General features: G+C 50.0%; 1 protein-coding gene across 1 annotated transcript in view; it reads right to left on the reverse strand.

The window, feature by feature from the left end:
- Positions 1–20725, reverse strand: part of ATP6V0A2 (ATPase H+ transporting V0 subunit a2) — a 66935-nt gene that overhangs the window by 18783 nt on the left and 27427 nt on the right. Inside the window, exons 20-26 of the mRNA XM_075534630.1 lie at positions 19604–20014; positions 14862–14940; positions 7041–7138; positions 4688–4825; positions 3914–4002; positions 2020–2146; positions 1491–1573 (exon numbers count right to left, since the gene is read on the reverse strand). Of these exons, the coding sequence (XP_075390745.1) occupies positions 1491–1573; positions 2020–2146; positions 3914–4002; positions 4688–4825; positions 7041–7138; positions 14862–14940; positions 19604–20014 (1025 nt within the window). The remainder of the gene's footprint in view (positions 1–1490; positions 1574–2019; positions 2147–3913; positions 4003–4687; positions 4826–7040; positions 7139–14861; positions 14941–19603; positions 20015–20725) is intronic.

Here is a 20725-nt window from a genome sequence, read left to right on the forward strand (position 1 = left end):
CCTTCGGGAACTCCAATCGTTGCCCTCGTCAACGTTCTTTGAGTTTGCGGGGAGAAAGACCTCTGAGCGGGCAAGATCAGGGCTGCGGCTCCCAGGACGGGCCCTGCTCCCCGTGGAGAATGGGCGGGGCACCTGGGCACTCCTTCCTAACAAGCCCTCCTGCTTGTCCTGTGTCCTTCGAGAAAACCACCAAGACGACCCCTTTGGAGTCCTAAGAATCTGTCATCGTCCCTTCTGAATGGCCCTCTCTGCCCTGAAGTCACCTGGCCAGCGTGTCTCCTGAGAAGCCACCACTCTGGCGACACCGTTCTCTGAAGGCCCCTAAGGGGACCGTGCCTTCCTGAGGGAGCACCTCTGTTGACCGCAGGCACCTGTCCAGACACGCGTGGCGTGGAAGAAACCGTGCTAACTGGGGCCCTCACCCCAGAGCTTTTCAACACGACCTCCTCGCTGCTACAGTGCCAGAAGCTTTCTATTTCACACCTAAACCTCCGGGCTCCGGACTACCAGCGAGGGGGCAACACACTCGGACACTCGATCCAAAGCTAATGCCCCAGCCCACCCGCCCTGCACACAGGCCATCGATGCCCGACTCCTTCCTACAGCCGGTAACCGAGCAGCTCGGTCAGCCCAGGCCTGAGAAAGACGGGCCGGAGCCGAGTGATGGGCCCCACCTCAGGGTCCACAGGGTCCTCCGTGCCTGCCCCTACCCTTTAACTGGTACAGACAGGGCCAGGTGCTCTGCCAAAGATGAAACAAGTGTCCCAGGGCAACGCAAGCCACAAAGAAATCAAATCGAACTCCCCCTTCAGCTGATTTCACATCTTGATTCCCAGTGGAGGCCAGCGGGAAGGCTATCAAACCAGGGAATATGGCTGACATGGTCCTTGGTGGCCTAGTGGATTGCATGTTCCAGGACAGCAGTTCAAACCCACCAGCTGCTCTGCTGGAGAGAGATGAGGGCATCCAGCCCTGTCGAGAGGTACAGCCTTAGAAACCCCTAGGGGCAGTTCTGTTTCACTCCATCAGAAGGGGCCACTATGAGTCGGGATCGCCTCAACAGTCGTGGGTTCGCTTGTTTGTCCCCCTACTTCAGAATGATTTTTAAAAATACACTGGTAAAACAGATGACTTCAGGTTTCATGAACTTTGTGTTACAAAAGAGAAACCAGGTAACAAAAACTAGCAGTCGTTCGACCGCGTGTGGCTTCCCGTCCACACAGAGGGCACGCAATGGACACTGGAGGAGGCAGAAGGTGCTCGGACGGCATAGAGGGCAACTTCTCGGCCAATAACCAAAAGGCCGGTGACGTGAACCCACAGGAGAAAAGATCTGCTCCCACAGGGATTCTGGCCTCGGACGCCATCTGGGGCAGGTGCACCCCTGTCCCTCGGGGGTGCCAGGGGTCAGAATCAACTTGAGTAGGAGCTAGAATTCACTTGCTGGCACACGAGAGGGTTCTGAATCTAGGAGCGTAAGTGATGCTTACCAATCACAGATCTTCTTAACCTTGTATCCAATCTGCTCTCCCCAGAAGGATATTAAAAACACGTACCACTTTATGACTTCTCCCTACAGACAACAAACAGGGGTGCTGTTAGTTCAGAGGCTTCACTTTTCCGACTGGCAGTACCAACCCAGTCCCAGAGTGGGCAGTGCATTCGCCCGTGTGGCGAATATTCCCAGACATCCAACAGGCTGCTGCCTGCATGCCAGGCTCGGATCCAGGCCCTGAGATGCAGCCGTGAAGGAAACCAGAAAGACATGGCTGGGCTGGGGCGGGAGGGGGAGAGGGCGGGGCGCCCAAGTCCGATATGATCCACTGACTTGACAGCAGTGCTTTGGGGCGGGGTTTGTTCCCTCTGAATCTCATTGTGAAGAGGAAGGGAGGCGGTCCTGGTTTGCAGGACCCTCTCTCTGGTGGATTCAAGAACGACGGGCAGCAGGCTTCGCACCGTGATCCCCCAGGTCGCTGCAAGCCTGGCAGAGCTTCCAGGGCAGCCGGGGCGTTTACTCACTGTCTCGGGGTCTTCCAGGGACTCGTCCAGCTCGGCGTAGGTCACGATGGTGTACCCTTTGCAGGCCCGCCACAGCATTTTTTCAAATGCTTCCACTTTCCCTTGGCTGATTAGGCCGGACACAAATCTGTAAGGCAGTAAGGAAACGCTGCAGTTGAGTGGAAGCAATGAGAGAGGGAAGAAGACTTCCGTTTCTGGTAAGCAGGTAGAAGAGACATCCTGAAACCCTCCAACTGCAAAACACCTGGAACGCTGGGATCAGATGTGGTGCAAACAGCCTCTCAAGGGTCCAGGGACCCTCCTGGGATCCAAAAGTGGAACGGGACCTTGTCGGGGTTCTGACGCCTGAACACCTCAAGTGCTGAAGGGTTTGGAAAGACAGGGGACCTAGCCTGGGCTGTCAGCTGAGCAGACAGACCTGACTCCTCTTCAGTACAGATCCCCCCGGGGCCCAGGCTAGTTGGGTACTGCCCTAGTGTGTGCCACCCACAGCACTCATGAACAACAGAACCCAACACTGCCCGCAGGGTCCTGCGGCCGCCTCACACCGGTGGCTGTGCTGGAGCCCATTGCGGACGCGGTGTCAGCCCATCTCCTTAGGACTCTCCTCTTTTCCGCTGCCCCTCTACTGAGCAAGATGTCCTCCCCAGGGACTGTTTCCTCGGACATGGCCAAAGTATGAGAGCCAAAATCTCATCACAATCCTTGCTTCTAAGGGGTCTTTTTTTTAATCTCAATTGTTTTACTGACATCTGAGGAGCATTCTGGCTGTACTTCTTCCGAGACAGATTCGTCTGTTCTACTGACAGTCCATCGTGGCACGTTCCATATTCTTTGCTCATACCGTCACTAAGTGCACCGATTATTCGCTGGTCTTTGCGCTTCTCTGTCAGCTGTCTCGTGCACATGCGGTGCCTAAAAATGTCATGGTGCCTGGGTCAGGGGCACCTCGGTCCTCGAACGGAGCCCTTTGCTTGGACCCTTTAGAGAGATCGTTTGCAGCAGATTTGCATCCATGGGCACTGAACGTGGGTTTCATTGGTCGCCGCAATCCTCTCTGTTTGTCACGCTGCTGCTCACGGGTCCAGCGGCAGCCTGTCTGCTTCCTTGACCAGGCGCTGTGACCCACCCTGCAGGCTGCAGTCTCGGAGCTCCCTCAGGAGGGGCCTCCACTCCTCTTCAGGCCTAGAAAGCAAGGCTGCGATGCCTGCATATCTCAGGCTGTTAATGAGCCTGAATGCGCACAGTAAAATGACACAACCCGACCCATCTTGCTTAAGAACCTATAAAAAAGGGTCTTTATTTCCTTTTGGGTTCTAGACAAAGGATAAAAGTCTTCCCTGGGGGTGCATCTCCACTTAGAATTCACTCAGGTTCCTTGCTTAAATTCAGACTAGCTGCAGGGTCAAAAGACAAGCAGACAAAAAACTCTTTTTGCTGACCAACATGAAATGACTTCAGCTTGGTAGCGACTCCCAGGTGGCTGACAAAGGTGACCAGGAATTGTACCATCAGCAGCGGGCTGGAGGGTCATAAAGAGGAAAAATGTAAGAAGAACCGGTTCCCATGAGGTCAGGCATGAATAATGAGAGCATTAAACCAATCCAGGCCAGCTCATGCTTCCACCGAGGAGCACCACACTCGCCATGCAGGGGGGGCCAGTTCTACCCTGACAGGAGGCCACGAGACAGGCACAATGGTGGCTTCCTTCCAGGCCATTAGATGGCAATCAGCCCAGCTGAGACAGGCAGCTCCACGAATACAGGAGTGCAGTGTGTGCTGAGGTAAATGTGGGCTTTCTTCCTTCCGTCCCTGGCTTAAGACGAGGCCCATTCAGCCCTGTGGAGCCATCGCCCGTCCACAAGGCCAACAGTGTGAAGCTGCTGTCACCTACCCCAATTTTGCTCCAAGCCTCTGCATGCAGCTGTAGTCCAGCAACGACTCGTTCTCTACGGGAGGGAACTCTTCGTATGTGGGCTCAAACTACAGAGACACAAAGAAAGCCAAGTGGGTTTCCTCACAGGGATGCGGTTTTCTCAGGTCGGACAACAAGCTCTCCGGGAGGGCACGGTCACCGAGGGCAACGCTGCTAACTGGACACTAAGCCACTGGAACACAGCGAAGGGCAGAGTTTGCTTTGTCAAGGTCACCCCAGGGCCCAGGGAGGCAGAGTTAAGAAGGGAGAGACCGCCTTTCCCTCCCTCTGGGCTCCGCTTGTCACAGTCATTGCTGCCAGGACTAGTTGGCACCTTGCTACTGGAAGGCTTTCACCGAGGCAGCAATTCAGAAATGCTGACTTTCCGAGTTCAGCTTCTCCTCTTTGATGCTATTCTGATGATCAAAGATTTTCTCAATTGCAAACCAAAGGAGAAGCTAACAAATAGAAAGTACTGCTATGGCTAAAATTAACCGAGAGAGGAAATGGTTTAGTGTGTGTGTGTGTGTGTGTGTGTGTGTGTGTACACGTGTGTGTGTGTACATGTGTGTGTGCATTTGTTTTACCAGTATTTCACTGAGAGACAATGACGGGAAGACCTACAGACATCTTTTTAAAAAGAACCCACATCTAGATGAGTTGTCCAGCTCCTCCAGGTTGCTGAACCCCTGAGCTACCTGAGACGGAGGCTGCTGTCAAAGGGCGGGTTTCCTGGCGGCAGGCTTGCCCTACCTCCACGTTGCGCTTCACGAACGTCTTGGTCACCCTCAGCATGTGTGTGTACTCGATCAGCTCCAGCAAGTTTTTCCTGAGTTTCTCCTTGTTCTTCGTCACCTCTCGCAGTTCAACCTCCAGCTTCTGCAGCTGCTCCTGAAACAACACAGGTCACTGGGTCCTGTCCTCCTTGGAGTGGTTTTTAGGAACCTTCTCAAGCCGTGGCTAAGGAGAGGTGTCGGGATTTTAAAGGCCCATCCTTTGTTTCCCCCAAAATAAATGATGCTAAAAACTCACAGAAACAATACAGGACAGAAAAGTGCCCCCAGGGCTTCAGAGGCTGCCCTCTTTTTCCCCTGCCCCCCAATCTTATTTTGTTCTTGTTGATGAGATACACACAGCAAACACATGCCAAACCGCTACCACTGAGCTGACTCTGACCCACAGTGGCCCAGCAGGACAGGGCAGAACTGCCCCTGTGGGTTTCTGTGCTGTGCCTCTCGTTGTGGAAGGGAGTGGGAAGACTCGTCTTTCTCCAGAGGAGCAGCTGATAGTTTAAAACTGCTGACCTCACTGTTGGCAGACTCATGCGCCCTCCACTCCATCACCAGGGCGGCGCGCACAGCAGAAAGTACACCGGTTCACCGTCTTTACAGGGACAATTCAGCGACAGCGGCGATGATGTCCTTCACGCTGTGCAACCCTTCGCCCCCGGCCCCCGACTGGCTGCTAGCTCATCAATCTGATGCCATGTCGGCAGATCCCGAGGGAGCACGGTGCGCGGGCAGGCCGTCTCTTCTGGCCACGCCAGGAGGCTGTCATCTTTAAGCATGCAGAGCGCCACATATATTTCTTCCTTGGCACAGCTGGTGGGTGCAGCAGCCCACTCCTCCACCCCTCTGTTAGTAATCCAGTGCTTTGTCATCACAGGGCCACCAGGGCCCCTTCCAGGAGGGCCTTCCGCCATCATTCACTGAACTACACACTGGGAAGCTGATGCTGGGGACTGCCTTGATGCATGCATTCTCACCACAGCTAGGTAGTGCATTAGAATTAAAGGGGCTGGGGTTGTGGGTTTTTTTAAAACAGGTAGTTCTGCTACAAAAAAAAAAACCAAAAAAACAACCCACAGGTATTTAAATGATCCATGAAAAATATGATACTGCACACATTTCCTTAAGTCAAAATTCTCCTTCAAAAAGACCTTCATGCGTCATGTTTAACCTTCATGCGTCAGTGAATGATCAGTTGGAGGGAAAAAGGAAGAAGAGAAGGAATCTTCAATCTCTGAGGCTAAGTGGTATTTAAGTCGTAAAGCACCAGAAGTAGGAATCTGCCAAGCAAATCGTTTAGTCTATGATGACTCATAAAGCCATCACTTAGCACACAGCATCTATCAGAAGCATAACCAGCCCATCAGACAGGCCAAACCAGATGCCTGCTAACTGATCATCTCACTGTATAACTAACTCTGAGTCTGGAGTCCACTTCCTGCCAGACACACTCAGAGCCGCCCGCCCGCCTTCCACAAGAATAGTGGCAAAGATCAGGAGTTCCATGTCTGTGCCCCAAAGTGACGGGCTATGAAACTATTACACTGGGGCATCAATGGGCCATTCAAGGGAGGCCACAATGAGCAGGCAGGGAGGGGCCTTTGTTCCCAGAGGTCGGGGTGAAGGAGTTGTTGGAGTCATACATCCTCATCGTCACCCTCACTCCTGTTGAATCCAAGGCGAGCTGGGAGGACCGTGTGACTGGGCCAGGAACACAGAGGCACGCAATTTATTGTGGGACTATAAGCCTAATTCTCGCTCAAACTCAAAATCCCAAGCTCACTGCCAACAAGTCAGCTTAGGCTCCTGGTGACCCTATAGGGCAGGGTAGAAGTGCCCTGGGGCTGCCGAGAGTGTGACTGGCTTTATTCCTGGGCTGTTCCCGCATGGAGTCATCCACATAACCTCCCCACCCCCATTCCCTAAGCTGGTGTTTCCTATCAGCTCATCAACAGAGAACTGGTCCGGGCAGTGGCGGGTGACTAGCTGAGAGTGTGACTCTTTACAGAAGTAGAGAGCCTCATCGTTGCCCCAAGGATTAGCTGGTGGCTTCAAACTGCTACGCATGAGGTTTGTAGCCCATCTTGCCACCAGGGCTCTCGCTAGCCACCACCTGGAATGGACGCCCACATGGCCCACTGGGAAAGACAAGTGAAATGCGGCTCAGACTGGCGGCAGACCTCCTGTTACTGAGGGCTACGTGCTCTCTGGTTTCCACTCCACGTTGTTGAGCAAGCAGAATAATCCTGTTCACTGCACCACCTGATCACTTGGCAGCCCCTGCTGATCAGGGTCCTGACAGCTCCCTGGGGAGTTACCTGCATCTCTAACACCTGCTTCAGCGGCGGGGCGGGAGGGCTGGTCTCTCCTTCAGGAAGGGGGATGCCTGCTCTGTTGATCTCCTGCACCAAGTACGCTGTAGAGGCAGGAAAGGCAACAAGTGAGATACAGAGTCCATTGTGGGTAGAACATTTTAAATCCCACCCTTCCCTGGGCCCTCAAAAACACAAACACCCAATCATGCTCCTTGTTCCCACAGATTCACGGGGTCTATTTTTATCCTCCACCCCCCAGCCTTGTTTCCCAGGATCTGAAAATGATGCTTCCTACAGAGATCACCGTGTGAGAGGAAAATAATGTGGATAAACATGTTCTGGAACACGCCTGAAAGTCCAGTTAACCCTTGGGACTGGCAACCAGAGGACATGGAAAGGGCGGCCTGTGCCGCGGAGGCAGGTCAGCCGGCAGGAAGGGCGGGGAGAGGGCACGGGAAGAGTGCGATCACGTCTCCAAGTCCAGGAAAGTAGGAAACCGACCTGCTCTGTAAACTCCCACCCAAATCACAATAAAAAGTTATTTTAAAAAAAAAACAAGAGAGGCACCCTGTTAAATAAATGTCCAGGGACATTTTTCACCAGACCAGAATGACATTAACTTGAGTCTTACTGACTATGATAAGGCATTAATTAGACAGTGTGAACCATAACAAACTATGAACAGTCTTGAAAAGAATGGGTGTCTCAGAACACTCCATGTGCTCATTCGGAACCTACACATGCATCAGCAGGCAGTTGTGGGAACAGTACAAGGTTTCAAATCAGGAAAGGTGCGCGTCAGGGTTGCATCCTTTTATCCTATCTAGTCAATCTGTGTGCCGAGTGAAAACACAGAAGCTGGGTTATCTGCAGAAGAACGTGGCGCCAGGATTGGAGGAAGACTTGTTATCAACCTGCACTTTGCAGAAGGCAGCCTTTCTTGCTGCAAGTGAGGAGGACTTGAAGCACTTTCTGAGGAAGATCAAGGAGTGCAACTTTCAGTATGGATTTCAACACAATGTGAGACAAACCTAAATCCTCACAACCGCACCACGTACGTAACACTACTAATAATAAACAGAAAATATTAAAGTTGTCAAAAAAAAAAAAACGAGAGAGAGACCACAAATTTAACACGACAACTGCAGTTTACAGAAGTTGAAGCCATGCTGTCTCCCCACCAGGGAGGGAGCAAAGCAAGGCTGTTTGACACACCAGACTGCAGCATGACCTGGTGGAAGCCAAGCGGAGCCCTGAGGGGGTCTAGGGTGTCCTCCCAAACCAGCTGCTGGAATCGGGGCCCTCAGACCTGGGGCGTGTGCCCCAGCGGGCCTGGGGCCTTCTTGCTGATGTTCGTGAGGGCAATGCAAGAGGGGGCCTAGCCCTAAGGCCTCCCGGAAGGTGAGGAGCAGCAGAAACGCTGTGTGAGGACCAGGGCCCCCAGGGCTGCTGGGAAGCCAGGCTCGGACCCCGGGCTGGGAAAGGAAAGCAGCCCTGTTCACCAGGCTTTCGCATAAACTGGTTGTGCATCTGATACTTCAGACACACTGGGCTTCCCGAACAGACTGCACCCCCCTCCAAGCTCCGTCCGCTCTGCGGACAGTCTCCATCTCCTTCTCCTGAGTTTTGCATCCTGGGCACCTGCTGCCCTTCTGATCTTGTACAGAATTTCTGTTCCGCACAGGGACCCACTTGTGGTGTTTGCATTCGAGGAAGACAAACAAACAAACAAAAAAGCCCAAACTCACTACCATCCAATGAATTCTGACTCACAGACACCCTAGAGGATAAACAACTGCCCCTTTGGGTTTTGAGACTTTAAATATCAGGGAAGTCAGAAAGTCTCGTCTGCCTTCTGAGGAGCAAATGGTGAGGTCAAACTGCTGATCTTGCCGTTAGCACCGCTTTGCTGCCTAAATTAAAACACAGATTCGATAAGGACACAGTGTCTCCAAACATCCGAGAGAGTCGCCAATACATGTCAGTTAAAACTCAGTGACTCTTGGGTGGGGAGTGGAGAGGGAGGGGGAAAATGAGCTGATGTCAGGGGCTTAAGTGGAGAGCAAATGTTTTGAGAATGATGAGGGCAACGAATGTACAAATGTGCTTGACACAATCGATGTATGTATGGATTGTGATAAGAGTTGTATGAGCCCCTGATAAAATGATTAAGGGAGAAAAAAAACTCAGTGACTCTCTACAATTTCCCCTTTTAAAATTTATAATTAACACTGAAGAAGCAGCATTTTTTCTGAAACACATTGCCATCGTTTTCATGATTTAGTTATTTGGCTAAAAAATTAAAGTGTGAAGAAAAAAAAGGAACAGATACTTTCTCATATAAATCTGATTTGCATAATATATTATATATAAACCGCTATAAATTCAACAAATTGTATAGAAAGTACTGTGAGGATATTGAATGTATATTATATATCGAAGAAGTAAAAAAACACAAAAACATAGATTCATAGGATTCATGGTAAGAACAGCCCAATTCACAGTTATTTATTGTTTATATTTTCAACTTATACTATCCTTTTCCTTAAGACAAAAGTCACGCCTGATAAGGCCGTTATCAGACAGCCCTCTTCTGAGAAGCATGACTAGTTGCTTTATTCTTATTTTTTAAATAAAACTACGACAATGTCTTACCAAGATTATTTTAGCCTATTTACAACACACCCAAAAGTTCTTGAGAGTTTTTTTAAAGAAGTTTGCATTCTTTTTTTAAAAGTTTTATTGGCATATAAACCACAAATTGTACAGTTCAATCCTATCAAGAAGAGTTGTACATTAACCACCACACTCGATTTTAGAACATTTGCTGCTTTCTCATTGTGATCAGCACCCATTCCCTTCCATCCGCTCTCTCTGATACAGTTTAAGCACCAGGAGAAAGAACGTGCAATGAGGTGGGGCCAGGGAGTCGGCACCAAAAGCTCAAGGGAAAGGAAGACACTGGGAGTGACACAGGAGTTCAGGTCAACAGAGGTAAATGCTGTCACACAAGCTGAACAGGTGCGGGGTAGGCGAATGGGACTACACCTGTCAGTACATAGAGGTGTGACAGAGGATATGGGCGGAAGTATATCCAACTATATAGTAAAACATATTGAGGAAAGTCATAAAAATTTCTTAGTCATAATCAAACATCTTGACGGAGTGAATGGCTAGGCCTAGGGAATCAGGACCACTGTCTTGGGAAACAAAAAAGATTAATTGCTATGCCATAGTCTACAAAAACAACGTTCTACATACTACTCTGGTGAGTAGCAACTGGGATCTTAAAACCTCATGAGCAGCCTTGTATGGTGCAACTATTGATCTTTCTCCGTTCAGAGGAAAGGGGAGTGGGACACAATGCAAACAATTAATCCAATGGACTAAAGAAACATTCAAATATCAGCCTCTATGACTCTGAGGGCAGAAGAACCACCCACCTACCACTACTGATCACTCCGAGAGCAATCACACTACGGTCCTGGATAGGATGGGAGGAAAATGTGGAAGAAAACACACAGTGAAAACAAAATTCAAAAACAGGCTTTCTGGTTAGAGAGCGACTGGTGGAACTCCCGAGATGACCCTGGAAATGAACTCACCCCCACGGCTCAACTTTCAGCCAAACAGCAGACGGGTTCGAGGGTGAGCGGTAACACCAGGAAGACGCAAACTAGAACCATCAATCCCAGAGGACAAAAACGGCAGCCTGCCCAGGGAGAAAGCGCGCAGTGCAGGGTGGGTTGGGACGAAGGGTGAATGGAGGCACAGGAAGAAGCTGGGCTTCCTTCCACTGTGGCATGGTGGGGCTTGCCATCCATGTCGAGGAGCAAGATGTATATGAATCGTTGAACAAAAAGCCAATTGGCAGGGTAAGCCTGCGTCCAAATCACAATGAGAACTTCGAGGAAATCCTATAGGTGTCTAACGTGTTTCTACTTTCACTCTCCTTTAAAAGTGTCATTCCAAACACAGTGCATGTTCATTGAGATGAGAGTGCGATGTCATCTAACACACAATCACTGTCCTCAGGAGCACATTCCAACGCATGAAGAACCTATAGGGCAGAGCAGAGCGGCTACATAGGCTTGCCAAGACTGCAAATACTTCCCGAAGCACACGGCCTCATCTTTCTCTTGTAGAGCGGCCAGTGGGCTCAAACCACTGACCTTTCGGTTAGCAGACCAACAACGTTTAACCTACTAACCAGGGCACCTTCCAATGTCCTCAAACTACACTGATAAGGAAGAGCTCTAGCTGAGGAAAAGCTTTCTTCCTCCCAATGTTAACATCTCCAATGAAAGAATGTAACATGCACAGTAACAGTAACTGTGTGCAAGCATCCTTGCATTAGGGGTTCCTCCAGGTCACTCCTCCCCTCGGTGCCCCCCCCCCACCTCCCCCGCTGCTTTCCTGGCCATCCTTCTAAAAGCAAATGTCACCCTTCCAGTCCACTGTTGGAGATTATCCGTACCCTTTATTTCAGTCAGAAGCCCAAGGCTTGACTTCATAATGGCAGTTGCTGGCAAAGTGGTTAAAGATTGTAGCGATAGAGAGAAAGGAACCCAGGAGCCTGAGCTGCCACATCCACAAAGAAGGTCTTGCAATAAAGGAGACACTTAGGCCCAAAGCACCTGCCCCGGCCCGCCTCTCTGGGTCCTTTGCCGTTAAGTACTACCTGCGCATGTAGCCAGCGTTCCCAAGTGACAGCAAGCTACAAGAAAGCGGTTAAGGAAACTTGGTAGCCCACACACTGAGAGCTCTGCAGTCATCAGAGAGGGGAGCAGACAGAGAGTCGAGGTTAGTACTGGTGGGAAGGTAACCTGACTGCTGGGTTTGGAAAGCCTTTCTTTAACAGATGAAAAGATAATGCACACTGACATGAACATAACCGCGAAAGCCTCAGAGACTGGATAACAAGGCAAGGTTCTCATTTCTGCTTATCTGGATTTCCCTCTCCCCTCCCTCACTGGAATAAATGTGGTTTGCTTATTCTACAATGACGACTTTAACTAAAATAGAAAGGCTGTTCTGGAGGGGCTGGGGATCAGACGCCAGTCTCTGAAAAGATCTAGAGCAGTGGTTCTCAACCTTCCTCATTGCGTGAGCCTTTCATACAGTTCCTCGTGTGTTGGTGACGCCCCAACCACAAAATTATTGTCGTTGCTACTTCATCACCGTCATGCTGCTGCTGTGATGAATAGGGCAACCCCTGTGAAAGGGTCATTTGACCCCCAAAGGGGTCACGACCCACAGGTTGAGAACTGCAGATCTAGAAGGGAACAATGAGTCATGAGGATGTCTAGCAAGATGGTGATTAGTCAGGCTACAAAGACTCTGGCAGAACCACAAGAAACCACATGCAATGGGATGGACGACAATTCCAAAACCTTGAACTTGAAAGTTAAGAGGGAGAAGTAGATTGAACCCTGAGTAGGAGAAAAGTTTAATAAAAACAGGAGTAGAGGGAGACAGACAGGTGAGCTCTTGGCTAGCCTGACATGGAGCGCTCCCCCTTGGGCTTCTGAAAGCCTCTGGGTGAGACAGCAGCCTGGCAACACAGGCACACACTGGGAACTGGAGACTAGAAAGCCAAAGGACAGCAACAAATGGCCCACCCACACCCGTACCTCCAGCAGTCTAAGCACTGTCTATCCCTGTACCACCTGGTCATGAAGATAGCAGCTGACACCAGCCAGACCCGCCCTCAGCTGTGCTACACAAGCAGAGAGCTGCACACACGATCACATCCTCCATCACACCCACCAGATGACAGGAACACACCAACACACAATCATCAACTACACACAAACACAACACCATCACAATACCACAAAGACAACACCCAATGCCAGTTTCCACAAAACAAACCAGAGGTTCAAACAAGGGATCAAAATACCAGCAGAAACCCTTTCTGAGGAAAAAACAATGACATCTGAACTGCTTGGTAAGAAACATAACAGAATGATACTTGGATTCTTTCAATGGGTTGAGAGCAAGACTGATGAAAGCAACAAAAAAACTAATTCAGACAATACTACAAGAACTAACAAAATAAATGAAGAGTATAAAAATAGTATAGACAGAAATCCACAAGATTAATACTATGTCAGAATTAGTTAATCCACAGAAAGGGCAAAGGAGCAGAACTAAATCAACAGAAACCTGAATCGAGTGAGCTTGAAGAAAAGTCTTTCATTACGAATCTGTTGGGAAATGATAAGGAAAACAAAGACAACAAAGAATTATACAGGTAAAGTTATACATGCAAACACATTTTCATTTCTTATTTTATGAAGAAAGCCTAAGTCTGTGAGGCTCCACCAAGAGGAGTAACTTGTGATTGGAATTCCAGAACAGAAAGGGACACACACACACAGCCCCCCCCAAAAAACAGAAAATGATTGAAGAATTGTTGGAAAAGAATTCCCCTAATATAAACAACAGGAAGACCTGTATTCAAGAAGCAACTGAACCCCAAACAAGATGAACACAAAGGAAAGTCACCAAGACATGTCATAATCAAGACTTTCCAAAACGAAAGACAATGAAAGACTCCTGAGGGCCACTGGGGGAAAACGAAGTTATCCTACAAAAGAAACTAAGCTCTGATTTCTCAGTAGAATTGCCCGTGTAGTCAATAAACTCGTGGGTGATGGGAGTAGAATCAATCAAACCAAGAAGTATATACCAAGCAAGTCAGTCACGTGCCAAGGCAGAATGATGACTATTTCCAGACAAACAAAACTCATAAATTAATAAAAGGTAGGCCAACCCTGCAGAAATAGCGAGTTCTTTCTCTGGACAGAGAACCAGCAGTAGACAACAACCTGCGATTAACATACACCGAAACACCGCCCAGAAGTCACCCCAGACAGAAAAGCAGCCACGGTAAAACAGACCTCGACGGCTGAGCACAGGGAACCGGAGATAACAATCTGTACTGAAGACAAGGAATCAGGTAAAGAATTTCCACATGGACAGTAGTTTCACTAGAAATCCAAACTCACTGCCAATAAACCAATTCTAAGTCTCGGGGAACACCAAGGTCAACTAAATCGTTGGCATCCTACTTTGGCGAGTAGCAACTGGGGTCTCGAGAGCACGTGAGTGGCCAGCTATAGCACGACTATTGGTCTCTCCTTAAGCAGAGGGAAGAGTGTAAAAATCAGAGACGCATGCAAACAATCTAGTAGGCTAAAGGACCACGTGAAAAGTGGTCTTCAGAAGAGCTAAATAAGGTGTCTAGCCACCAGTACCAATTGCTCTGAAAAGGATCCCTTTGGAAGGTCCTGGAAAGAGTGGGAAGATAATGTGGAATAAAACTCCCCATCATAAAAAAGATCAAGCCTATTGGTCAGATGGAGACTAAAACCCTGTTACCCTCCAAGAACTGAACTCACTCCTGCAGCTCAATTCTTAGCCAACCAAAACCCTGCTCCCCAAGAGGCACATTACACTAGGGAGGCAGCTACAGTAACCAGCTACCAGAGATCAAAGGGCAGCAGCGACTCAAGGACAAGGTTCAGAAGGGATGGGGAAGGAAGAGGAATGGAAGCAGGAAACCCAAGCAGGAAGTGGAAGAAGTGATGTTCCCTTGAAGCAACTGCCTTCATGGATGAAACAAAATGTCTATGGATTGTTGAATGGGAAACCGAAGATCTGCTCTGTAAACCTTCTCCCAACTCGCAATGAAAAAGCCAGGCACAATGCTTCTTAGCATGATTAAGCAGTTAAAGTGTATGATATGTGAAGTACACGCCAATAAAATATTTGTTTTTTGAAGTTCAGTAAAATAGGTAAAACTGAAAACAGACTTACCCAGTATCCTCTCCAGCTCTTCGCACCTCTTCATCTCACCCACAAATTTTCTTTGAAAGGAGCTTACATTCTGGTTGAGCTGCAAGAGCAGAGAAAACTGCTTTAAACTTGCTGGGTTTGGGCAGTGATTTTTTCCTTTGTTAACCAAAACTCATTTGTCAGACCAGAATGAAAATACCCAGTACCGGTGAGCGAGGGCTTGGGGGAAGGTACACGTTCCTAAAACCTCCTGGAAGGGAGCATTAGTGGGCAGGACTGCTGCGTAGAGCAATTTGGAAAATGGTTTTAAAAGCAAAACAAAACACTTCAAGCAGATCCTTTGGCATGGTACTCTCTTGTGAAGAGATTTCTCTGAAGAAAGAAGTATGGATCTGGATAAACAAGTATCTAAAAATTCATCAAGCCCAGGAATTACTCCTCTAACAGAGAATAAAACAACCCACACATCCAGCCAAAGAAAACTGACTATAAAAACAAATGGTGGTCTAGAGCCATAGCATGGAATCCTACTGAGCAGCAGCAAGAAACAACATGCTGCATTGGCCCGAACCTGGGTGAAACTACAAATTGTTCTGCAAAGTGAAAGAGGCCTGTGTCTGTTTGTCTCTGTCTCTGTCTCTGTCTCTCTCTCTCTCTCTCTCTCACACACACACACAGTTTCATTTATCTGAAACATCAGGAAAAATCAAATCAAATCGCTAGAAACAAAATGTCAGTTTGTGGTTGCTTAGAGCTGGGGGTTAGGAGCCCTGGTTGCAGAATGGATTAAGTGCAGGCCTGCTCACCACAAGGCTGGTCATTTAAACCCCCAGCCGCTCCACACAAGAAAGATGAGTCTCTCTGCTCCCATAAAGACAGAGGTAGACCGTCGGAAAATCCTAGGAAGCAGTCCTACCCGGTCCTCTTGGGTCACTCAGAGCGGGAACTGCCTCCCACCATAGCAGTGGGCTGGCTTCTAAAACCCAGGGATCTGCACTGTCAACGTGTACATTTTAAGGGAAGTTTACTAGAAAAATGTTCCAATCATACAACTCATCACTATGCAGTGATTAAAAATTAAGTTCCAAGTAGCCAGATATTTGATTATATTGAGCAATAGATATTTTATTTTAAAGTTTAGGTAATGGTGATGGCATTTTGGTTGTAATTTTTAAGCATTCTTATCTTTCGGATACTCGACATTTATAGGTAAAATTCTACTTGTGTGTCTGAAACTTGCTTCCAAGTAATGCAGGGTGGGCGAGGAGAGTGAGGGGAGAGCAGCGACCAAGGGGACCTGCACACAGTGAGGGGCACAGCAGGGCTCAGGGCACTGTCACCGCATTTGATTTTCTGATATTCAAAGCTGAGAAATTCCAAAGGTACTGTAAAAGAATAATTAACAAGATGAGGAAGTCTGTTCTTATATGAAAAAAGTAGGCAATACAATCAGTGTGAATCTAATGTTCTCAAACTAATGTACACTTGAGATATTAAAGTGATACTATGTAGCCCAAAGTAACCAAAAAGTTTGAGGGCTTATTTCTAGGTAACTGTGTTACGGAAGACATGAACTTATTCTTAGGCCTTGCAACTTCCCGACAATAAACATAAATTACTATCACCCTTTGAAAAACCTGTCAGGATTCATTCGTGTGGAAAGGCGTTGCAGACAAATCTCTCCTGTGTCTTGCGTTGGTACAAGTCATTCATATAAAACCAACAAACAACTGCTTACGAATCTACTCCAACCTGAGCAGTATGCAACCCGAGGCTCAATTCCTATTTGGTTTTAGACGTTCTTTTGAACGAATCAAGCAGAAGCAAGTTGGAGACTATTTCACTTCTGCCCGTCACATTCCCACTTATTTCTGGAACTCATCCTAGCCACTTCCAAGTTCCTAATGAGTCACACACATGCTCTTTCCAAAGTTCTAACAATGTTAAGCACTCGAAAGCTGTCTACATGGGATACTTCTCAGACGGAACATGCCTTTCTCCTACACCACACATTTGCTCAAATAGGGTATGATAGTTTTTAAGGCAGTGATACAGACATGATAGAATTTGACACACAATGCCATGACACACACACACACACACACACACACACACACGGCTCCTAATTTCTCAACATGGGTGGGATGCTCCTGTGACAATCGGTGTATGGAGGAATGGAGGACGCGCACCTCAAATCATAAAGTGGAGGATAACTATATCATTGCACAACTGTCAAACTACATCTTCACGTAACAGCCAAAGCACTGAGAACTCAGGGCCAGCCAAACTGACACATCACCTTCAGCCTCACGGGCTGACCTCCCACCGCTACCAGACATGGGTTAGTGTACCACACAGTCAGGTGGAGGATTTCTCACTACTGTCAAGAAAGGGAAACACTGGAGAACAGGACAGTGAGTAGGCGGGGTAATTTTTTCTCTTTTTTTCCTTGTCCCGGTTGTACTACTTCCTTTCTCTGACAAAGTCTGTATTTCTTTTTCCAGAGGCTAAGGCACCCTAATTCAAGAGCAGTGGCATAAAGCACCACTTTAACATGGAGTCATGTGAAGGCCAGAAAGTCTGCAAAGGCTGTCCAGTAGCAGAGGGGCTGAAGGTGCAATTCCGTCTGAGATGCAGACTGCTCCCACAGTGAAGTGAACTGTCCCTTCGTTGAGTCCCGGGCAGTGCCCTTTCCCACCAGGTCTTCTCATTGGCAGTTGACACATAAATTCCTGCCCTTTGAAGAGTTACTAAAGGAAGAGGGGGAATCGGGCCAATTCTGCTGCCAAGAAGCCTGTGGCCAGTGACCCCCCCCCCTCCACCTGTTGGGGATGCAAGGTCTCTGAAAAACTCCAAGGTCCAAGAGTTTCAGAGATGACCTGGAGCTGCCTGCCCTGGCACTCACACCGTCTGATGCACGCACACAATTTTCTCGTGCATATGTGCCTGCGAACACATGCACAATCGGTACACACAAATGTGTGTTGTCTATGCACATGCACACACACATATTTGCTTATACTCTGAAAGCCTAGCACCACAGGGGGAGGAGCTCACATTGGCGTTATAGATCTACTCCTTTTGGACAGAAAACAGCACTTTGTTCTCAACCATCCAATCAAAAGAATTCAAAGCACATGCTCCCCTGCCTTGTGTGACGGCACTGGGGAGCCTGGGTGGTGAGGAGGACATTTGCTCCAGCCCATCAGATAGGACGTGGTGGCTCTTGCGGCTGAAACACCCATGTCGCTCACTGGGCCACAGAATCTTCTGGGTCAGGAGGTCGAGGAAGAACACTGGGCCTAACCCATCACCCAAGGGTTTCACCTCAGGGGCCAACCCAAAGAGGACCAAGGTTGGACCGTGGGTGGGGTGGGGCATTCCCTTTTGAGTCAAGGGCCAAGCAGAACAATGAAGGCAAACAGTGAGGAATTGAAAGTATAGCTGGCTGCAAATGGTCACCTGAAGAGAAGCCACTTGCAAAATAAACAAAAAGGGCTAGGTCTTCTAGCAGGCGCCTGGCAACCATGAATGCCCATTCTGGTCAGTCACAATAGCTGGGACTGGACAGAATGGGGGGTTCGTGTGAGAACAACCAGGCTGCTGCAGTGGCCTTGTGGCTACATAACAAACTGACTCCAAAACAAAACAAAACAAAACGCTGGGTGACTTAAAAACCTTCTACAAGAGACCCATCAAGCAGCAATAGCTTTCCAGAGAGGAGAAACCTAGGGCGGTGAGGGACACGAGATCCATGGAAACAGAAAGTAAATGATGACAATACTGACACATTCATACGAAACTAAACATAAATGTCAATGAGCAATTTATGCAGAAATGGCTGAGTGGGGTCTTACACCGTTGTACCCTCCCTCTACAGAAAACACAACAAAAGACATGTATTCTTTAGAAAGACTAGGTCCTGGCTCAATAATCTGCTTTCTGGGCGTCAGGTCTTTCCCTTCCCAGCACTTCTCAAAGTTCAGGATTAGCAACTGTGCCCGTGGGTCCGTGGTCTGTCACCCGACCCACTGGCAGCTACACACACAGAGGGGTCTTCCCCCCGCCCCCCGCATCAAGAACCGTGCCTGAGGACAGTTGGTAATGGACTGAAACGCTTGTCCTGCATTCAACAACCGACCACAGCGGGCTCATTCTGCCGGGAGAAACAGGAATGGGCAGAGCAGGCCTGGGGGTGGGAGGCCAGTTTGTGCCCTCCGCGGTGGAGACGCACAGTGGGCAAGGGAACCGTGTTTACTGAGACCAGTGCTGCTACCCCAGCCGGGCACGGGTTCTACACCGTCTGCCCCGTGTGATTATTAAAAGCTGCGGAAACCCCTGCGCCCTAGGAGCTTTCTCCCAGCACAGCACCAATTCCAGCGCTGTGCCCTCTCCGGACCTTCGAAGCCAGCTCTCCCCTGGGGGTCACCGCCTCCGAGAAGCCCCTCTGACTGCCCCACCCCAGTCCGGAGACTCCTACAGCAAACAGCGTCTGGGCACCGTGTTTTAATCTGTTGACTGTGGGTCTCCGGGCACCCCCGGAAGTGCCAGCGCTCCCAGTAGCCTCGGGGACCCCGGGCCGGCAGACCCGCAGTTCCGGGGGCAGGGAGCGGGGTCGGGGTGTTGACCTGGGCACAGCCGCCCCGGAGGAAAGCGCTCGGGGCTCGGCTCGGCGCGACTTCCGGTGAGTAAACTGAGGCCTCCGCGGCCTCCCGGGCGCCCGGGCGGGTGTGGGAGGGCACGGGGCTGGCGGTGACACTCACGTCTCGGAACTGGACCAGGCCTTTCTCGCCCAGGGCGCTGAGGCACTCGTAGGCCGTGCCTGCCTGCAGGAAGAGCTGCGCCAGGCACATGCTCTCGCTCCGGAACAGCGAGCCCATCGCGGCCGGCGGCGCGGAGCCCGCGCGCTCAGCCCGGGCGGCGCGCGGTGCAGCCTTTCCCGACGGCCCGGCCGCGGCGCCGCCACATGGGGCTCGAAGCTGCAGCCGCTGCCCCTGCCCAGCCACTGCCGCCACCGCAGCCAGCGAGGCCCCGCCCCCGAGCCGCAGCCGGTTCCGGTTCCGCCTCCCCGTCAGCCCGCCCACCGGCCGACCAATGACCGCTCGGAGCTCCGGGCGGGGCCACGTCGGGGCCAACCGGCGCCACCCCCGGGGTGAACTGCGGCTGTCCACGCACTCTGCGGACCCGCGGGGAAACGGCCGCTGCCTTACGGCGTATAGGAGCTTTTAAAAGCCAGTTGTATTAACGTGCCGTCAAGCTCATGCGACTTTGGTCCCCTCTTGGCATTTTTAATGGAGTTCCCATAACAATCCGCTTTTAGGGCACGTCCACCAACCCCCAAAAAAGACCGCCCGCCCCCCGGGCAGACTGGCTATGCGTGCGCCCGCTCTGAACACCCCGAGTCGGGTCGCTGGCCCGGCACACTAGATGGATGGCCTTTCCCTCGGGCCACCAAGGCAGTGTCCACGCACGCATCGCCGGCAGCACGACTCCGGCCGCAAAGCAGCTCTAGCCATCTTTCTGGATCCCGCTGCGTTTGGAGTAAGATCCGAACCAGCAACCTCCGCACCCTACCCAGGCCCGCTGCCATCTCCAAGCCTCAAACACCAGAGTCCCCTCCTCCCTGAGGCTGGCCTGACCCCATATTCCAAAGGCCAGGCCATCAGTTTTATTTCTCCATGCTGCCTACTTGTCCGTTGCCAGTGTCAGCCTCACCTTGATTCTGGTCTCCTAGAGAGAGCTGCTAGGATTGCAACGGTAGCCCCAAAGGAACGACTTCTTGAATGCGGGCGTGAGTGTATTAACCCAGTGTAAGGCCGAAGTCACTTTGTTTCCTTTTTGGAGCACAAGAGGCTTGCCAAGGAAACCCAGATACCAGCCTCTAT

Source organism: Tenrec ecaudatus, chromosome 16, assembly GCF_050624435.1.
Source record: "Tenrec ecaudatus isolate mTenEca1 chromosome 16, mTenEca1.hap1, whole genome shotgun sequence".
Classification (NCBI taxonomy): domain Eukaryota; kingdom Metazoa; phylum Chordata; class Mammalia; order Afrosoricida; family Tenrecidae; genus Tenrec; species Tenrec ecaudatus.